Source organism: Protobothrops mucrosquamatus, unplaced genomic scaffold (assembly GCF_001527695.2).
Source record: "Protobothrops mucrosquamatus isolate PMUCROS unplaced genomic scaffold, P.Mucros_1.0 scaffold1655, whole genome shotgun sequence".
In the NCBI taxonomy this organism is placed as follows: domain Eukaryota; kingdom Metazoa; phylum Chordata; class Lepidosauria; order Squamata; family Viperidae; genus Protobothrops; species Protobothrops mucrosquamatus.
Window position 1 is genome coordinate 40,198 of NW_015387812.1, and position 18,212 is coordinate 58,409.

The 18,212-nt window shown below is 38.3% G+C and overlaps 1 protein-coding gene across 2 annotated transcripts; it reads right to left on the bottom strand.

Moving 5' to 3' along the window:
* Positions 1 to 4,869: 4,869 nt before the first annotated feature.
* On the bottom strand, positions 4,870 to 14,925 carry ZUP1 (zinc finger containing ubiquitin peptidase 1). Of its 2 annotated transcripts, none has more exons than XM_015822723.1 (9): positions 14,802 to 14,925; positions 13,647 to 13,757; positions 12,080 to 12,189; positions 10,429 to 10,597; positions 9,339 to 9,527; positions 7,773 to 7,941; positions 6,225 to 6,376; positions 5,153 to 5,370; positions 4,870 to 5,027 (listed from the first exon to the last, which is right to left on the bottom strand). In XM_015822723.1, the coding sequence occupies exons 1-9, from the start codon at positions 14,875 to 14,877 to the stop codon at positions 4,980 to 4,982; spliced, it is 1,242 nt and encodes a 413-aa protein (XP_015678209.1). In that variant the 5' UTR covers positions 14,878 to 14,925; the 3' UTR covers positions 4,870 to 4,979. The 2 variants fall into 2 exon arrangements, with proteins under 2 accessions (XP_015678209.1, XP_015678210.1); XM_015822724.1 differs by lacking the exon at positions 14,802 to 14,925 and adding an exon at positions 14,197 to 14,232.
* Positions 14,926 to 18,212: the final 3,287 nt, after the last annotated feature.

Here is an 18,212-nt window from a genome sequence, read left to right on the forward strand (position 1 = left end):
TTGAAAAAAAAAAGTCACCACTTAGCTGTTTGATTTTCTTGCTTTACCTTGGAATTAAGGAGAAAGTTTATCTTGTAGCCACTTAAAGAGTTTTTCAATAGTTACAACTTTTTCAGTGTTTAGCACTTTTCATCCAATGGAATATTAAAGGCCAGGAAAAATAAGAGAAGATTGATTTGTGAAATATGGTGATATTCCTAAGTATAAGGAGCAGCCTTGGTGTTATAAGATTGTACTAGGGAAAACAACCAGGAGGATATCCATGATATCCATGTTATCTTTTCTCCTAATTGTTCTTGTGCCTGCTCTATTTTTGAAAATTGTGTACCATAATTAGAAAATAGATTTATAAAATTATTTGGGGATTCAGATGTGAAATATGTGGAATTACTCTCAGCAGCTGTGGAGGCTTAATGCTAAAATAATTGATAAAATCAGTCAAATGTGAAAGGCAGCTTTACTTGGAACAGCTTATGTATTATAATGTTACCTTTAATATTATTAAACAACTTCTGCCTACTTTGGGTCCTTGGGAAGGACTCGATAGGTGGATAAAACGGTCTAATCTGAAAATCTGTCTGACTGTGCAACAAACCACATAATAAAGTCGCAGGCCAAGCAGATAACAAGACCTGGCAATGGCTAAGAGCAGGAAAATTGAAGAGACAGAAGAGCTAATTCTGATTGCACAAGACCAAGCCTTAAGAACAAATGCATATAGCCAGAATTAAAAAGAAAGCAGCATTTTAGCAAATGCCACCTCTGTAAAGAGCTGAAGAAACAATGGACCACCCTGTTAGTTGCTGCAAGAAGATCGGACCAACTGACTACAAACAACGACATGACAAAGTAGCAACAACAGTGCATTGGAAGATTTGCAAGAAATACCATTTGCCTGAAAACAAAAACTGGTAGGACCATAAAATAGAGAAAGTAATAGAAAGTGAAGAAGCTGAAGTGCTCTGGGACAGAAAAGCACCTGCCACATAACCCCCAGACTTAACAATTGTCAATAAGAAAGACAAAAAGTCTGGATAGTGGATGTGGCAGTACCTAGAGACAGCAGAATATAAGAGAACTGGGGAAAAGTCACAAAATATAAAAGATATACAGATAAAACGGCTGTGGCAAAAGAAAACAAAGATAGTACCAATAGTTATAGGTGCCTTGGGTGCAATCTGGAGCACCACTTGAACACCATCAGCATTTTACAAAATCACTACCAGTTAATTGCAAAAGGCAGTTTTATAGTAAAACTTAAGTTATTTATAAAAATAATAAAGGCAGGATATAAATGAATGCCAACTTCTTTTTTTCTAATCTTGCAGTCACGCAATGTATTGGCTACTGAGGTTTCAGCAATAGCAAGGAAGAAATCTTTGCTGTAGGATTTCCCATTCTGAGAACATATCTCTTCATCTGTAGAGATGCATTCTATAGCATCTAACTTAGTTTTCCCAGGAACCATAGGAGTGTAAATTAAATCACTTAATTGCTACTTTTTATTTAATAAAACCAACCAGACAGGTTCTAAACAAATCCCAACAACTTCATATTGAAGCAAGGCCATCTGAAAATTGAATATTTTAATAGTCAAGTGCTGAGTATAATGTAAGTCAAGGAATTCAAATATATTTAAGATCTTTATCATTTCCCCTCTTGTAGCTTATTTAGCTAGTTTGAAATTAAGAAAAGAATTTCTGGTTGAATTTTTTTGTTCAGTCCCAGAATTTGCCATGAGGTTATGTCCAGGAATACGAGTGTCTTTCAATATAATTTGTGTTTGCTACTGTAGCATAATTTTTGTTCCTGCAGAAAATAAAATAAAATATATTTTATTTTCTCCTTGATAGCTATCAACAGAACTCAGGTGACAGAAACAAACCAAGGGGGAAAGAAGCAGTCCCTTAAAGTTCTGACACCACCAGCAAATTTAATGAATAGTAAGGGTGCTGTGATAACTTGACAACTATAATAATAATAATAATAATAATAATAATAATGATAATAATGATAATAATAATAATAATAATAATAATAATAATAATAATAATAATAATAATAATAATAATAATAATAAAGTTGGAAGGGACCTTGGAGGTCATCTAGTCCAACCCCCTGCTCAGGCAGGAAACCCTGCACCATTTCAGACAAATGGCTGCCCAGTCTCTTCTTTAAAAACTTCCAGTGTTGGAGCATTCACCGCTTTTGGAGGCAAGTTGTTCCAATGGTTAATTGTTCTGTCAGGAAGTTTCTCCTTAGTTCTAGGTTGCTTCTCTCCTTGCTTAGTTTCCATCCATTGCTTCTTGTCCTGCCTTCAGGCGCTTTGGAGAATAGCTTGACTCCCTCTTCTTTGTGGCAACCCCTGAGATATTGGAACACTGCTATCATGTCCCCCCTCGTCCTTCTCTTCATTAAACTAGACATACCCAATTTCAGCAACCGTTCCTTATATGTTTTAGCCTCCAGTCCCCTAATCATCTTTGTTGCTCTTCTCTGTACTCTTTCTAGAGTCTCAGCATCTTTTCTACATTGTGGTGACCAAAACTGGATGCAGTATTCCAAGTGTGGCCTTACCATGGCATTGTAAAGTGGTATTAATACTTCACGTGATCTTGATTCTATCCCTGTTAATGCAGCCTAGCACTGTTGGCTTTTTTGGCAGCTGCAACACACTGCTGGCTCTTATTTAAGTGATTGTCCACTAGGATTTCAAGATCCCTCTCAGTTACTACTACCTGTACATTTGGTTTTTCCTTGCCTAAATGTAGAACCTTATTTTTTTACCATTGAATTTCATTTTGTTAGATAGCGCTGTGTTCAAGTCTGCCCAGATCCTCCTGTAAGCCTATTTTCTGGAGTGTTGGCTATTCCTGCCAGCTTGATATCATCTGCAAATTTGATGAGTTCCCCATCTACCCCCTCGTCCAAACCGTTGATGTTGGAAGAGCACTGGGCCTAGAACAGAGCCCTGGGGCACCCCACTACACACTTCCATGTAGATGCAGTTCCTTTGAGGACCACACACTGAGTACAGCTGGTCAGCCAGCTATAAATCCATCTGGTAGTGATGCTGTCTAACCCACATTTTTCTATCTTATCAAGTAGGTTGTGATCTACTTTATCAAATGCCTTTACCAAGTCCAAGTAAATTATATCCACAGCATTCCTCTGGTCCACTAATTTTGTCACTTGGTCAAAGGATGCAAGATTTGTCTGGCATGATCTGTTTTTGACAAACCCATGTTGGCTTTTAGTAATGACTTTGTTTGCCTCTAGGTGTTCGCTGATTCGTTGTTTGATTATCTAATTATTTTAGGATTAGCTTTCACAGACTACAGACCACTTTGTCAGGTTCATGCAGTGTAATCTTCAGGGTATATGTGCTTGTGTGAAATAGAGGCAACATACATGCATGAATGTAAGGATTCCAAGACAAATACACTTGTTTTAGAAGGAGGGAGAAGTCAATAACTATAGGCAGTTTTATTATATTTGAACGGAAATGTTTTAAGAGACTAGCTTCTCTATTGCAGAGTATCCATACAATCAAAACAATTTTTCTTCTGTCTTCTTTACATAACCATAATCTAATCAATCTTCCTGTTCTACACCTGTCCTTCATCACCCGACTGTAGGAAGTGAGATACATTTATATGCACAAGCAATTTTCCATCCCTCTGTACGCTTCTAGAATCTTAGCTTTCATCAGTGCTGCCCACATAATAGCAATCACATCTAGACTTATATGCTGCTTCACAGTGCTTTACAGTCCTCTCTAAGCTGTTTAGAGTCAGCATATTGCCCCCAACAATCTGGGTTCTCATTTTACTGGCTTCGGAAGGATGGAAAGCTGAGTCAACCTCGAGCTGGTGAGAATCGAACTACTGAACTGCTGGAAGCTGGCAGCCACTATGATTGCGAGCCTTCACTTCTCAAAGCTGTAATGGTATGAGGGAATGACAATGGAAGTCAGGAAGAAGAGCTGAAGATGGCGTGTAAATTAATATGTAAAAGATGTCTCAGCCCACAGAAGGAGAGAGGCCATGGGAAGAGTTTCAAAAGGGATCCTCCAGAGTTTTCCAGAGAGCAAAAGAAGAAGGGAGAAGTAATTTCAGTTTTGGAAGGTTCCATTAATGTAACCTTACTACAGAACAGAGTTAACCCTCATATTTGCGCTTCTTGTCTGGACTACCTGGAAGGGCTAACAAAGCACAATTATGTGTTTTCTAAAACATGAGAGTGAACTGTACATTAAAGAAGAGAGACATACAAAGTACTGAATCCCAGATCATTAACAGCAGCTAAACAGCAGAATCTCCTTTAAAAGGTTTTAATTTCCTCACCTTAAGATTTCTAGGTTTGGGATCCTGAATGGTTATCACATCCATTAAAAATAATATTGGGGAAAATAACCTCAATATATTTTAATTAAACAAGATATACATGAATCGTGATCTAGGAAAACAGAACATTGTAATCATGATAATCAGTGAAAAGTAGGATTTAATTTCTGTTGCTACTAGGTTAACTTTCAAACACATCTTCCTGTCAGCAATAATAGTTTAAAGGATTTTTGTTTCTCCTGCTATTAAAAATTAAGAAGTGAGGCTGATTTGGAAACCTGAGAGTTATGAATAGTCTTGATTTGGGCTCACAGTACTGTTGCAGAAAAAGATTTCCTCCCCCCAGAATAATGAGAATAGAGATCTGTTTAATGTTCATGTAGACTGAACACACACACATGTCCAGTCCAAGCAAATAAAAAAAAAAGATCTGTAACGACATAGTAACATAGGATATAACATTTGTAACTCAACACCATGCAGAAATCATACATAGGAATTAAATATTTCAATATTTATTTTGAAATGTTTAAAAACTGCTATGTACATCACTCAACAACCTGTCAACAACCCATCACTCAACAGATCTCTTTTGTAGCCTTCAATTTCCTTCATTCTTCAGGAATTCTAATTTCAAGGAATTTTCTGTGCTGTGAAGAACTGAGAAGCCTGCCTACGAGCCTTGTTAAGTGGGAGACACACAAAATAGATAAGTTAGTACAGTACAGTACAGTAATTACAAGAAACAATTCTATTTATTCTAACTCAATAAAATTAACCCAGTGGTTGTGTTCTGCAATACTTACAACTTTTTCCTCTTCTGTTAGCACACCATCCACAGCTACTATTTGATATTGCTTATGCTTTAAGCCTCCTGGAAGTCTTCGAAATAATTTTAGATTGTTCCCATCAATGCCTTTTAACAGTTTTTGCATTTCTTCTGAAGGGCAGCCAGGATCAAATATTAGTAGACATAAACTTTTGTTTTTTCTTTCCTCGATTCCAACAATGGTACGACTATGACCTAGTTTTCAGTGCCAAAACCCAAACATATTAATGCACAGTAAACACCTAGACAAGAATTACAAACCTCTTAGTTGAAATAAGCTATACAGAATTGCTTCTTATCTAAACATCTTGTTTTTGGAACAAAATCATTTGAATATTCTCAGGAAATGATTTCCATCAAATCATGTTTAAAGCTGCTAATAACACCATGTAAGACATGTAATAAATTACAACACAATTACACAAGTGTTCAGAAAATGTGAAACCAGGACCGGAAGGCAGTGTTGCTCAAGATGTCTTCATCAATCCCTCAAAAAAACTAAACAGACTTTAAGTTGAAGAGTCTTTCAACTCTATGATCAAATACTATTTAGAGCTTTGTAAGAAGTGCACTGAGAAACAGACTGTTTTACTATGCTGATAGTGACACAGCACATGAAACACAATAGGCACAAGGACAAAGTATTCTGAAAACAAGGCTTAAGTTTTTTTTAAAAAAGGGTGTTTTACGATTGCACAATAATTTGCAGAGAAGACTGCTCTTAGCCTTTGAATGCTGTTCTACAGGGAGAAGGTGAAAGAGAAGCAAGATAAAAAATAATTAAATTCCATTTACGGCAGATATGATTAAATGTGAAATATTGCTCATGACTTAGACAATGTTGTTAGATGAAATACTACAAGAATATTTGAGATGTTAACTTTTAAAGCAATGAAATTTGAATATTCCAGATTCTGCTCTTCTGACATGATGAAGTATGATTCACATAACATGTAAGAGAATTGTCATGGAGAATAAATTGCTAGAATGGAATTTTATTTTCAGAAATATTTTACAAAAAAATCAATCCAGGACAGAGTTCTACTGACCTTGGTGCTGCAGATAAATTGGTGGCTTGGAAGTACTCGTAACCTTTCCACTGCTATCTTTACCTGAAGAATAATAGTTTAATACCCATTCAAACAAACGAGGGTGTGTGCCAGAGGAGCCAGTAGGCTGATGAAAGTCAATAATTTGACACCTATAAATTAAATTAAAATGTCTCCATAACTAGCCAGATAATAAATGCCATCTGGCATCTTTTAAAATTCCATGCACACAATGATTCTGCCTTTAGATTAAAAAATCAGACTCTTGTGATCCTACAAAGTCAACTATATTCAGTATTCAATGGCTGAGCTCATTTATTTCTGGCTTAGTTGCCATGCTGGATACATGAAACCATACAAATACCAGTTTTAATTTTTCTTTCTCTGTAGAGACTGTGGACAATTCATTTTTCTACTTGGAAAGAGTTCTGGTTCATCCTGTCTCCTGCTCCTAGTGACTTGGTAGGAAATGATTGGAAGGGGGAAAAAAATGGGATGGGAGAGATGTTGGAAAGCACCCAGCCTGGCAAGGATGAGGGATCAAGTGCAGAGTTAGCCTGGGGTAAATGCGCAATGACAAAAGGGCTAGGATCAACACCCCCCCACCCAATTATTTGGAATCTTATCTAATTCATCTCAAGAATAGGCTGCCATGCTGGAAAGATTCCTGTATTATAGGCAGAACATAATAAAGTAGTTAGCTAGATTTCTGTCTGGGTGGGTCTGTTTGTTCACCACACCCTTGCATAAAACTAAACAAATGCATAAAACATGGGCATAGATGGAGGTGTAATTAACAAAATTTTTATTCTGTGTTTTTTTACTTTATAAGAAACTCAAGGCAGTGAACATGCTTAATACTCCTTCCTCCTCCTATTTTCTCCACAACAATAACCCGGTGAGTTGGCTTGGGCTGAGAGTGAGCTGCCTAAAGTCACCTCAGCCAGCTTTCATGTGTAAGGCGGCACTAGAACTCAGTGTCTCCTAGATTCTGGACCAACACCTTAATCACTACACCATACTGGCTCTCCTTTATTTATTTTATATTATGTTTATTTGTTTATTTTATGTTATTCAGCTAAGTGGAGAGGGAATGAAGGAGCCATGCCAGTTCATAAGGGGCAATCATTTTTAATCCTTGTTGTCTGTATTTTCCTGAACAGAGGTCAGAAAATTATTAAACGCAATTTGATTATCTGTGAAGACTGAGTGTCAGCAGTTTGGAAATGCCTTAATCTTGGCTTCTAAGATCATTTCCACATTTGGTAGTTTATATTTACAAAAGGATTTCTCTTATTTTAAGAATTTATACCACCTCCCCCTTGTATGAAACTGCTAGGGTGTAGATGTAATAAACTGTTTTATCCTGATTCTATTTTTTTAATATTGTTGTTTTCAACATTTTTTTTAATTCTTCAGTTATTAATGAACTGAAAATATACAGTTCATCATAAATGAAAATGTCAGAAAATTTATTTATCTTTAGTACTGGATGCTAGAGAAATATTTGGCTCAGAACTAAGATTTCCCTAGTTAGTCAACACTTACTTTAGCCTGAGAAAAGTTAAGAGAGAATAAATTTCACATGCTCCTATCCACGCTTTAGTTCCTTGTAATCTGCTGTTGAAATGAGAAGCTCCTTGGGGATCAAAACCTTCTTTCCAGGCATCTTCAATCTGTGTTTGTATTTTTGGAATACAAGGAACAGATGAAATATCTAAACAAGAAAGAGGACAACGTTTAAAATATTTCAAAAGGAAAATTTGAATTTACCATATTTTTGTTCTCAGAGATTGTAGAATGCCCTTAGTTTGGAAAATAATTCCTTTTGACAGATAGATATATCCGTCAGCAGGTATAACATCACAGAGAGGAAATTTCTCTTGGAGTAAGACTGGAAAACATATATAGGGATAATGTCTTCCCTTTTCAAAAATAGTAAGTGAAGTCTATGGGGATTCTCAGTCATCCAGGTCATAGTTATTCCAAGGATGCTTTTTCAGGAGGCAACTGGACTTTCTTGTTTCTCTTTGAAGACGTTCCGCTTCTCATCTAATAAGAGCTGAAGAAGATTCTTGGATGAGAAGCAAAACATCTTCAAAGAAAAACAAAAAAGTCCAGTTGCCTCCTGAAAAAGCATCTTTGGTAAATGAAGTGCTAACCCTAAGATGACAGTGCAGCCGCTGTTTGCCTTAATCTTAATCCAGGAATGGGAAGTTGGGAAAGGGGCTGCAAAAATGATGCTGCTTACCAATCTTTTCTTTCTTTTTTTTTAATCTTTCGTTCATACGGATCTTTGGAATGTACTCTCTCATGAACTGAGGGAACTGACCTCCTTGCTTGCATTTAAAAAGGTCTTCAAATACATTTTGTTCCAACAGGGTTTTATGATTGCTATTCTGAATTAATGTCTAATTATTTTAATACTTTATGTTCCGCGGTAGTAGTTACAAACCGCTAGATTTTTTAATCCTGCCTTTATTTTTTTTTAAATTACTCAAATAATTTAAACATACATAATACTCCATCCTCCTCCTATTTTCCCCACAACCACCATCCTGTGAAGAGTGTTGGGCTGAGAGAGAGTGACCAGCCCAAGGTCACCCAGCCAGCTTTCATGCTTAAGGCAGGAGTAGAACTCAGTCTCCTAGTTTCTAGCCTGACGCCTTAACTACTAGATCAAAATGGCCATTTATGCTAATATAATATTAAATATTATAAAAGCTTAGTACTGTTAAAGGAATGTGGAAAATCTAAAATTTGATATTGTCCTAGAAGAGTTGGATATAACTGAATAAAATAAGTTCCAGCCTAGAAGACTCCCTTTCTTTTTTAAGTATTGGCTCTTGCTATTACTCAATTACATTCGACACGTGTCACAACATGTACTAAGGTCATGTCAGAATGGGGAGGTCTACATGCAGACAGGCCTGATGTGGGAGATGAGAAGTGATTTCTTCCTGGAAACCCTTTATGAATATTGAGAAATTTCCCCAAAGTAAATGCTGCCTATCTCAGAATCAAAAGAATGCTAAACCACAGAGGATCCTACGCAAATCTAGGCTGAAGTAGATTGCTTTAATTACAAGGGAAACTGTGTAACAAAGTACAAACCTTTCAAGGAGTCTTTATAGGAGTTATTTCTCAAAAGAGAAGAAAACTGAATTTGAAAATTCCGATAACCACAACCCCAGCCTTTGTCTCCAGGAGAACTGTGAAAGTGATCCACTCCCGTAGAAAGCCATACATGTTTTATATCTTTGCATTCATTCTGATAGTACTGGCACAATGCTTCAGTGACTCCTAGTTTGAAAAGGATGGAAATGGAGAAATATTACATTAGCCTAATTTACAATTTGTTCCATTATGCAAGTTTTACAAGATATGACTGATTATGTGCCATCAAGCCAACGTTGACTTTTAGCACCTACACAGATTCTTCAGATTATCTGTCCTCAATCTGGCCTTTTAGGTTTTCCAAAGATGTATCTGTCAATGCTGTAATCCAACTCCTACTGCAAACAATTGTAAGAAAGTTTATCAGGCTAAACAAACAGCACAAGTCTTTTAGAACAGTACTTCAGGTCCAGACTGGTATGGACTATGGATAATAAGACAGTGGCAACATATGAAGTAGCTAATTAAGGAGGCTAGGCAAGGGGAAATTTTTTTTTCTGACTCAACCGATCATTGGAGATCTTTAAACTGAATGCTGCATATTTGAAACAATTACATTATTAAAGCAGCAATTTAGTTATGGAGCAAAATAAATTAGACAGAAACGGAGACACATTCATAAAAGATAACTTTCCAGACCAACAGTGAGCCTACCATACAACCCGACAATAGTGACACTGTTCCTACAACTAAAAAGAGAAATGAGTTCTTTCTTCAGAGGAAGAGTATAAATACGATGACTATCAAATGAAAAACTAAGCCATAGATTTTATTTTATCTGAAGGCAATAATTATATCTCCAAGGAATTAATATTTTTGATAACACTATCCTTAATATGGTTTGTAAGAATCCCCACTTTCAGAACATTTTATATTCTTACTGTATTAATTTGAGAGCATAAGGGGGGAAAAAACCCAGCGATTTCTTAAATGCATCTAGAGAGTATCACAATATTAAATGATGAATGGCTATTTAAATAATCCTTTTTAGGCATCTGAATCAGGTTTTGAAAAAGAACTTACTAACCTGAAGTCTTTGACTTTCCATCATCAATGCCTAAAGCTAGAGATTCCAGCATATCAGCTTTTCTCCTGTGATATTCAGATGGTTGCATTCTTCCAAAATCCACTTCTTTTGCCATGGCTTTTAGTGACTGTTGCTTGTACCCTCCAGATCCATCTAAACCATATTGTCTCTACGGTGGAGAAAATATTCTTTTAAGGGCGAGTATTGCTGATGTCTTGGATCATACTTCCCTGCTGCCTTAGAACTGACAATGCTGAATGGAATCCAGGGGAAATCAGACATTAGACTGGAAACGTTTCTCTCTAGAAACAAGTTGAGGTATTAAGCTACAGATAGCTAGTAGCACTTATAGCTGAATTACAGAATAGTTAATTAACTGTATAAGGCTTCAATATATTATTTGTAGAGAGCTATGTTTGGAAAATGCGTCAGCATTCTATAGAGCACTTTGGCCGAAAAAGTCTTGCCCTACCTCTTTATTAATAAATCAAGAGATCAACTGGATACTGCATCCAGTTTTGGTCACCACTTTACAAAAAAAAATAAATTAGATTTTGGAAAAAGTGGAAAGAAGAGCAACTAAGATGATTAAAAGGGCCTGGAGACAAAAACATATGAAGAATGGTTGCAGGAATTGGGTATGCCCAGTCTAGACAAAAGAAGGACTAGCAGTGACATGATAGCAGTATTCCAGTCCTTGAAGGGCTGCCACAAAGAAGAAGGGGTCAACCTATTTTTTAAAGCACCAGAAGGCAAGACAAGAAACAATGGATGGAAACTAATCAAGGAGAAACTTCCTGTCAGTGAGGACAATTAACCAGTGTAACAGCTTGTCTTCAGAAGTTGTAGGTGCTTCATCACTGGACGTTTTTAAGACTGGACAGAAATGGTATAGGGTCTCCTACTTGAACAGGGGTTGGACTAGAAGACCTCCAAGGTCCCTTCCAGCTCTATTCTGATTGAAGAAGTGTTGTACAAACAATTGTGAAAAAAAATTCAACCACCCATGTAATCTAGTAACTTAAGATAACCTTTATTGTCATGTTTTACTATGAGCACACTGACCCATATTAAAAATGAAATTCTGTTGCCTGCGCTCGAAAGAAGGTATGTATCTACCCATACACATACATACCACACTTATACACATGCTATATATATACATATATAAACCTACCCCTACATATATATATACATATAAATATTAATCACTGTCCATTTTGAATAGAGGAAAGAAGAAATTTGAGAGTTCACAAGGTTGATGCTATATGGATCAAAACTGTGGTTGAATCTGGATGTTCTGCTTCAGATACCAGGAAGCCTCCTCCCAGAAGGAAAACAGGTTGTGAAGAGGATGTATAGCATCCCAGAGTGTATGTTAATGTAGTAATTTATATTCTGCTTTTCTTCCATCATGATTCATGAAATTTCTGAATGGTCTCCCATCTAGGAACTGACCCAATCAGTTCCTAAATAGGAACTGGCAAGGTGGCTTCTTTATGAAACAGACCTGTACCTTAATCAGTTGTTTCCAAATATCAATCTCTTTATTTATGAAAAATAAATAGGTACTCATACTTACTGCACATGTAATTTCTCACTTAATTTATTCAGAAGGGCTGTCAAATATGCACTTAAAAAACTAAGATACCTGCAGCTTTTGGAAATCAGCCTTTTCTTGTCTTCCTGTTTCTATTTTTCTTTGCTTATCCTCTTCATTTTGAAGATGCTGTGCCAATTCTAGATCATTCAAGTTTCTTCCTATTGCGTGAAAAAATATTTAAGTTTTACCATATTTCAAAATGTTGAATATCTAATGTTCCTAAAATAAAGTATACATTTTAAATAATTTCAGCAACATCTACAGTTTCAAATTTGCAGCATAATTCTATGTATGAAATAACCTATACTCATTGAGGCACAGGATTAAAGTCTTAATTGTGCACATTACATTCATACAGACATAATGAAAAGATGAACCAATCAGTACAATTCAAATAATTTTATGTATTTATTTACTGAAAACATTTATATAGTTGCTTATATTGAATTCTGATTACTACTCATCAGTGTAATATTACAAAAAATATAAATTGAAATCATCCTATTTCATATATATAAACTGGTTTACTTGATCAGGAAATCATATTACTTTACACTTGAAGCACTATTATTAACTTGCAGGATGTAATTCTTCACAGTCATAACTGCTTTGTTTGTTTCTAAGGTCCATAATCCTCATGCCTGGAACTTAACTCATATCCTAAGTAATGCTCAATTATAATCCTCAGTGAGATCAACCTTCCAGCTAGCAGAGGAAGAATTCAGGAAATTATCTTTCCCCTACATCTCTGAAACTCTCTTCCAGATCTGAAAAAGCTTCAGTGCAACAGTGTGGGGAGCATACAGTGGATGCCAGGAGGAAGGAAAATGAACCATGTATATTCCTCTTTCTCTTCTTCCAGAAGAAATGTTTGTAAGGTTGTTTTGAACTGAATAATTCTAGAAAATTTCTGAAGGTATAGCATAGCATGCATCTATCCTTTTCAGAAGCAAAGACTTATCACTCATTTCCTGGGCAGAACAATTTGTTTACATAAGGTTAAAAAATATAATTGCTTAAGAAAAATAGTATTATTTGAGAATGGCAGGGAAATATTTATGGAACTCTTATAGCACCGACATGGTATCACTCAGCTGGATAAAGCAGGAAAATCTTAAATGGATATTTCAGATGGCAACTTGGGAGATGTGATTCTCAATGGTTATACAGGGCAAGGAGTGTTATTTTTAGCTTTCAATACTAGAAATCTACTAATCACATGTGTATTGTCCTATTAGATTTCAACTTATATGCAAAATAATTTACAGCCTTTTAAAAATGTATATTGCCTTATTTCAATGGCCCTTGATTGAAAAAACAGTGACTCAATGACTCAAAAGCCTTGAGGCAGAGGCTTGCATCTATTATTTAAAAACTTTTTTCCACTGCCTATGACATTTTATTATTTAAACTATTTAAGCTGTAGGTTACTTATCTACTCTGAATACAAATGAGTATCTTACGTGCATGGTATTTCAGCGTCTATGAGACTCATTCTACAGTATTAGAAGAAACAGCCAACTGACAATACTGAAGCATTCTTTCCAATTACAATATATTGCTTTATCAACACATTGAATTACTTGATGTCTTATTTTAGAATCCTTTATTTTACCTTCTAAAATGCTGCATTCATCCAGGTGCAGTTCAACATGTTCTTGCAGAACTGGATAATCGATACATATAAGGTGACACATTGGACATTCATATAGAGGTGGACCACTTTCTGCATTGAAAAAAATATTTAAAGACTAAATGACAATTTTACTGGCCATTCCTATAAAAATCAAAGAAGCCAAACAACCCCCCAAACCCATGAATTTTTAACTTTGTATTAAGAGTCATCTTTAGTGTCAGGGATAACTTTGAAGTCCAGTGAGATTTGACAGATTTATCTTGTGGAATAGCGGCACTTCATATGAAAAAGCCACATTTTCGACAATGGTGTTATTCAAAGACACACAGTAATGGCAATTAAAATGATGGTCTTAAACAAACTGATACTTAAGCACCAGGAACAGCTGGCAGTCAAAGTTTGGCATTTTAATCTGTACAGAACAGGTTTTGCTGTATAAAGAATCAATGCAGTGTATCAATTAAAGAGACTAGGGGTGGGGAAACCCTAGTCGTTCCTCAGCCACAAATTTGGGGCCACACAAATCTACCTCACAAAGTTGTTTGCTGTAGGAAAAGAAGCAGGATGAAGACAGAGTGTAGCGTGCATTGCAATGAACTCTTCAACAAACAGCAGGAAATATAGTGCCGAGATGCAGTTTACACAATGTCTCATAAGAGATGCAAGATATGTGTGTGTCTACTGATCAGTGGGAGCCGTGGGTATCCTGTGTAAAAAGATACAAGATCAAGACTCAATAGTAAGCAGGTGTTTTGCACACCCTTATGGCTACTTTGAGGAAATACAAATTTGGGGAAGGAAACAGGGAAGAGTCCCTGAGCCTTCGCTACCACCGTCTTATTTTAATGCCCCTTTTGCTTAAAATGCAATCTAGATCCGGTTGCAATTAGAAGGACGCATAAGGAAGATGCACCAAACTCCAAGGGCTCGGAGAGAAAACCGAGACTCCCCAGAGACACAATTCAATCACACACCACTTTGCATCTCTGCAACAACCGGCCGGCGCTTCGCCCCTTAGTAGAGTGCTGGCAGATGGAATGCTGCAAATGGAACTCAGCTGTTGTTTCCAGACCGCCAAGCCTCGCAGCGTCGGAGGACAAAGGAGGGCCGGTTGTGCATTCCCGCTTGACTCACCAGGAAGGGAAGACAGAGGAAGAGCGCGAGCACCGACAGGCGGGCTTCCCTGCCGACCTCCCCTGGACACGGCCATTACCCGGCTGCGCGCGGGACAGCCCCGAGTGGCTCCTCCTTCTCGGAATTCAAATAAGCCACGCCCCTTTAGACCAAGCCAAACAATCGCAAACCCTCCTGAAAGCGTCCCGCTGTTCCGAAGCAAGCGGAGGTGGAGAGAGACTGCGCGAGCGCATTCCTTAATGAGGGGTTGTCAAACTGGCGGCCCCGCGGGCCGGATACGTCACGCGTGGGCCACGCCCATCCCGGCTCCGCAAAGGCAAAAAACATCGCCATACGTCACGACATGTCACGTGACGCGATCGAGTTTGACACGTATTTAAAAAAAATATGTGCTGTCACGTGTGTTTTAGCCCCGTTAATAACGTAGCGTCAAAACTCGTTTCCCCAAAACTGCTTTGCACATAGCTTTGAGTGTATAGCTTCTTGGCTTGTACACCTGCGACTCTGTGATGGGAGCGTGTCACGACCGGGTTTCTGTGGTTTCTCGTTCGCGAGCTTGCTGTAGGTCTCTATAGACAACGCCACATTTCTACCCAGCGCGCAAAGATAAATACGTTCAAGAGAATAACGTAATCAATGGTTGTCAGAATGATATATTAAAAGCAATCACTATGTTGGTCTAGGACAGGGGTAGGCAACCTCGGCTCTTTTATGTCTCGTGGACTTCAACTCCCAGAATTCCTGAGCCAGCTTGGCTGGCTCAGGAATTCTGGGAGTTGAAGTCCACGAGACATAAAAGAGCCGAGGTTGCCTACCCCTGGTCTAGGATAAAACATTCATCGTGTTATTTTTTTAAAGGGTCATTACCAGGATTATACGAAAGGCAATTTTTGTATCTTTAACTCCGTAACGACCAGGAGCGAGAAGGAAGAACTCGGTGACACTGATGATGAGTGCATTTTTAAGAGACCTGAAGGAACAATTAAGTATTGGAGAACGCCATGGACAATATCTATGTGGCTGCTAGGAGTCGAAAACTACTCGAAGGCACATAATCATCCAACAGATTTTTAGTTTTTAACGGACAGGAAGAAAATAGCGGTCGGAAGTGGCAAAAAGGGAGGGTTACGAACAGGAGACTTTCACTGTGTGAATGAAAGCAGATGAGCGGCTATCCAATAAAAAGCTTAGCGTGCAAACACTCGGTTCCTTGCCGGTTTTAAAATTAAAGCCGATTAACTGAAACAGTCAATACAGACGACTGTATTTAGACAATGCGTTCTGAATTTACATTCCAGAGTGAATAGGTTAAAATATTAGCACATAAGCTCTCAGGTCAACGGTTCCCGAGATAATTGAGCGTCTTTAGAAGATCTATCCCAGGCAACCTTGGCTCTTTTATGACTCGTGGACTTCAACTCCCAGAATTCCTGAGCCAGCATGGCTGGCTCAGGAATTCTGGGAGTTGAAGTCCACGAGTCATAAAAGAGCCAAGGTTGCCTACCCCTGATCTATCCTATGCTATCCTATGCTATCCTATCCCATCCCATCCCATCCCATCCCTTCCCTCCCTCCCTCCCTCCCTCCCTCCATCCATCTATCCATCTATCTATCTATCTATCTATCTATCTATCTATCTATCTATCTATCTATCTATCTATCTATCTATCTATCATCTATCTATCTCTATGGAGCTTTTGGGGAAACTCGGCGCAGTTCAACCAATTCGCAGCTCCTTCGCTTTCGTGCGCGCAGGGGACACTGGGAAAAGAGGCGGTGCCCCGCTTGGCGTTCCGTGCCCTTTGGGCCGCCATCTTCAATTACGATCCCGATTTCTCTGCGGCGGAGGGCCAGTGGCGCCTGGGGGGGGTCGCCCTCCGATGGGTACGTGGACGTTTATGGCTGTGAGGTGAAGGACGAACAGACGCGGATTAACTATGGCGTTGCTTCATTGAGTCTAATTGGGAAACCGGGCCATTAAAACCGAATTAAGCCTATTCGGGAGAGGCAGGGATGTGCGCGTCTCTTTCGCCTTTCCCCGGCGCTCGAGAAGCTTCTCTGAAATAACAAAGCACCCGATGCAATTGGGGAGAGGACAATGATTATTATTATTTGCACATTTTCCCTCCATCTCCTCCGGGCCGGCGGCACTCACCCTATCTTCGACCTGGCGCCTTTGTGCCTGGCAGAATTGGCAAGTAATAGTGGGAATCATGCATGTTTACTTAGAGGTAGCCCAGATTAGAAAATTCGTGGGATCCATGGCCCAATGAACCCGGGTAAGGACAGCTGTCTGTGCATTTTTTTTTTCTTGCTCTCCGTGCAAGAAAATCCATGGCAATGCCAGTGAGAGAAATAAAAAAACTGGAAACAATAGTTAACAGCAATTCCTCACACATGTGATCAGGGATTACAATGTAGGGCCAGGAATGCAAAAAATGCTGAGCGTCTGTCCCCGCTCCTGTAAACAGCTGATGCAGGGCTAGATAACTGTTGAACTGCAATTCCCAGCATCCCTAGAAAGTATAGCCAAAGCCAGGGGATGCTGGGAATAGTAGTTTAGCAGTAATTTCTCCCCCCTCCCCGAAAGGGAAAAAAAAACCTAGCTTGGGCACCTTTCTTTTGGAGTGCCCCAAATTCAGCTTCTATACTGAACGTTCATAGACATGGCAGAGTTTTTAATACTCCTCCAGCCCACCTTTCTTGCCTCTGCTTAACCCTTCAGGGAGCAGTACCCAGCTCTGTCTAGTTTAGACAAGGGAAGATCAGTTAGGGAGAGAAGAGTTTGTATATTTCATTGTAATGGTGAAAGTTGTTCAAATGCTTTAGTCAAGAGAATTTCCAGAGAAACACCCTTAAGTTTGGAAACAGTGAGGCTTGAGTATTTCTCTCCATTGTAGCTGCTTCAGACCTAGAAGGGATTAGCATGCCTGTTAACATTGAGGGTTGCATCCTTCTTGATTTTGAGGGTTCATTTGTTGAAAATAGTCATGCATAGCTCTACAAAATTTTGGTCCAGCTTCTGTTGCTGTGGTTTAATTTACGACATTGTATTACAGATATCTCAAATTTATGTAAAGCTTCTGGTTGGTGTAACACTGTAAATGTATGCTTGATGATGAGCGTCTGAAGTTTTTAATTGATTCAGTTGTATCTGACAAGATGCAAACATTTTCTCCTTATGATGAGATCAGCTGCCAATATACAACACATCAAACTATGCTCTGTGCTTCTTTGGGATTTTCCTATGCAAATAATATAAACATGAATTTCAGATAATCCTTACTTCTTTCTTGGAGATTTGTTGAATGTGCCCCTCTCTATATGAAGCATAATTGCTTCTCATAAAGAGACCAGAATCGTAGAATCTGATATTTAGGGATGTGCACTTTGTCTTAATGCTTCTGCTGA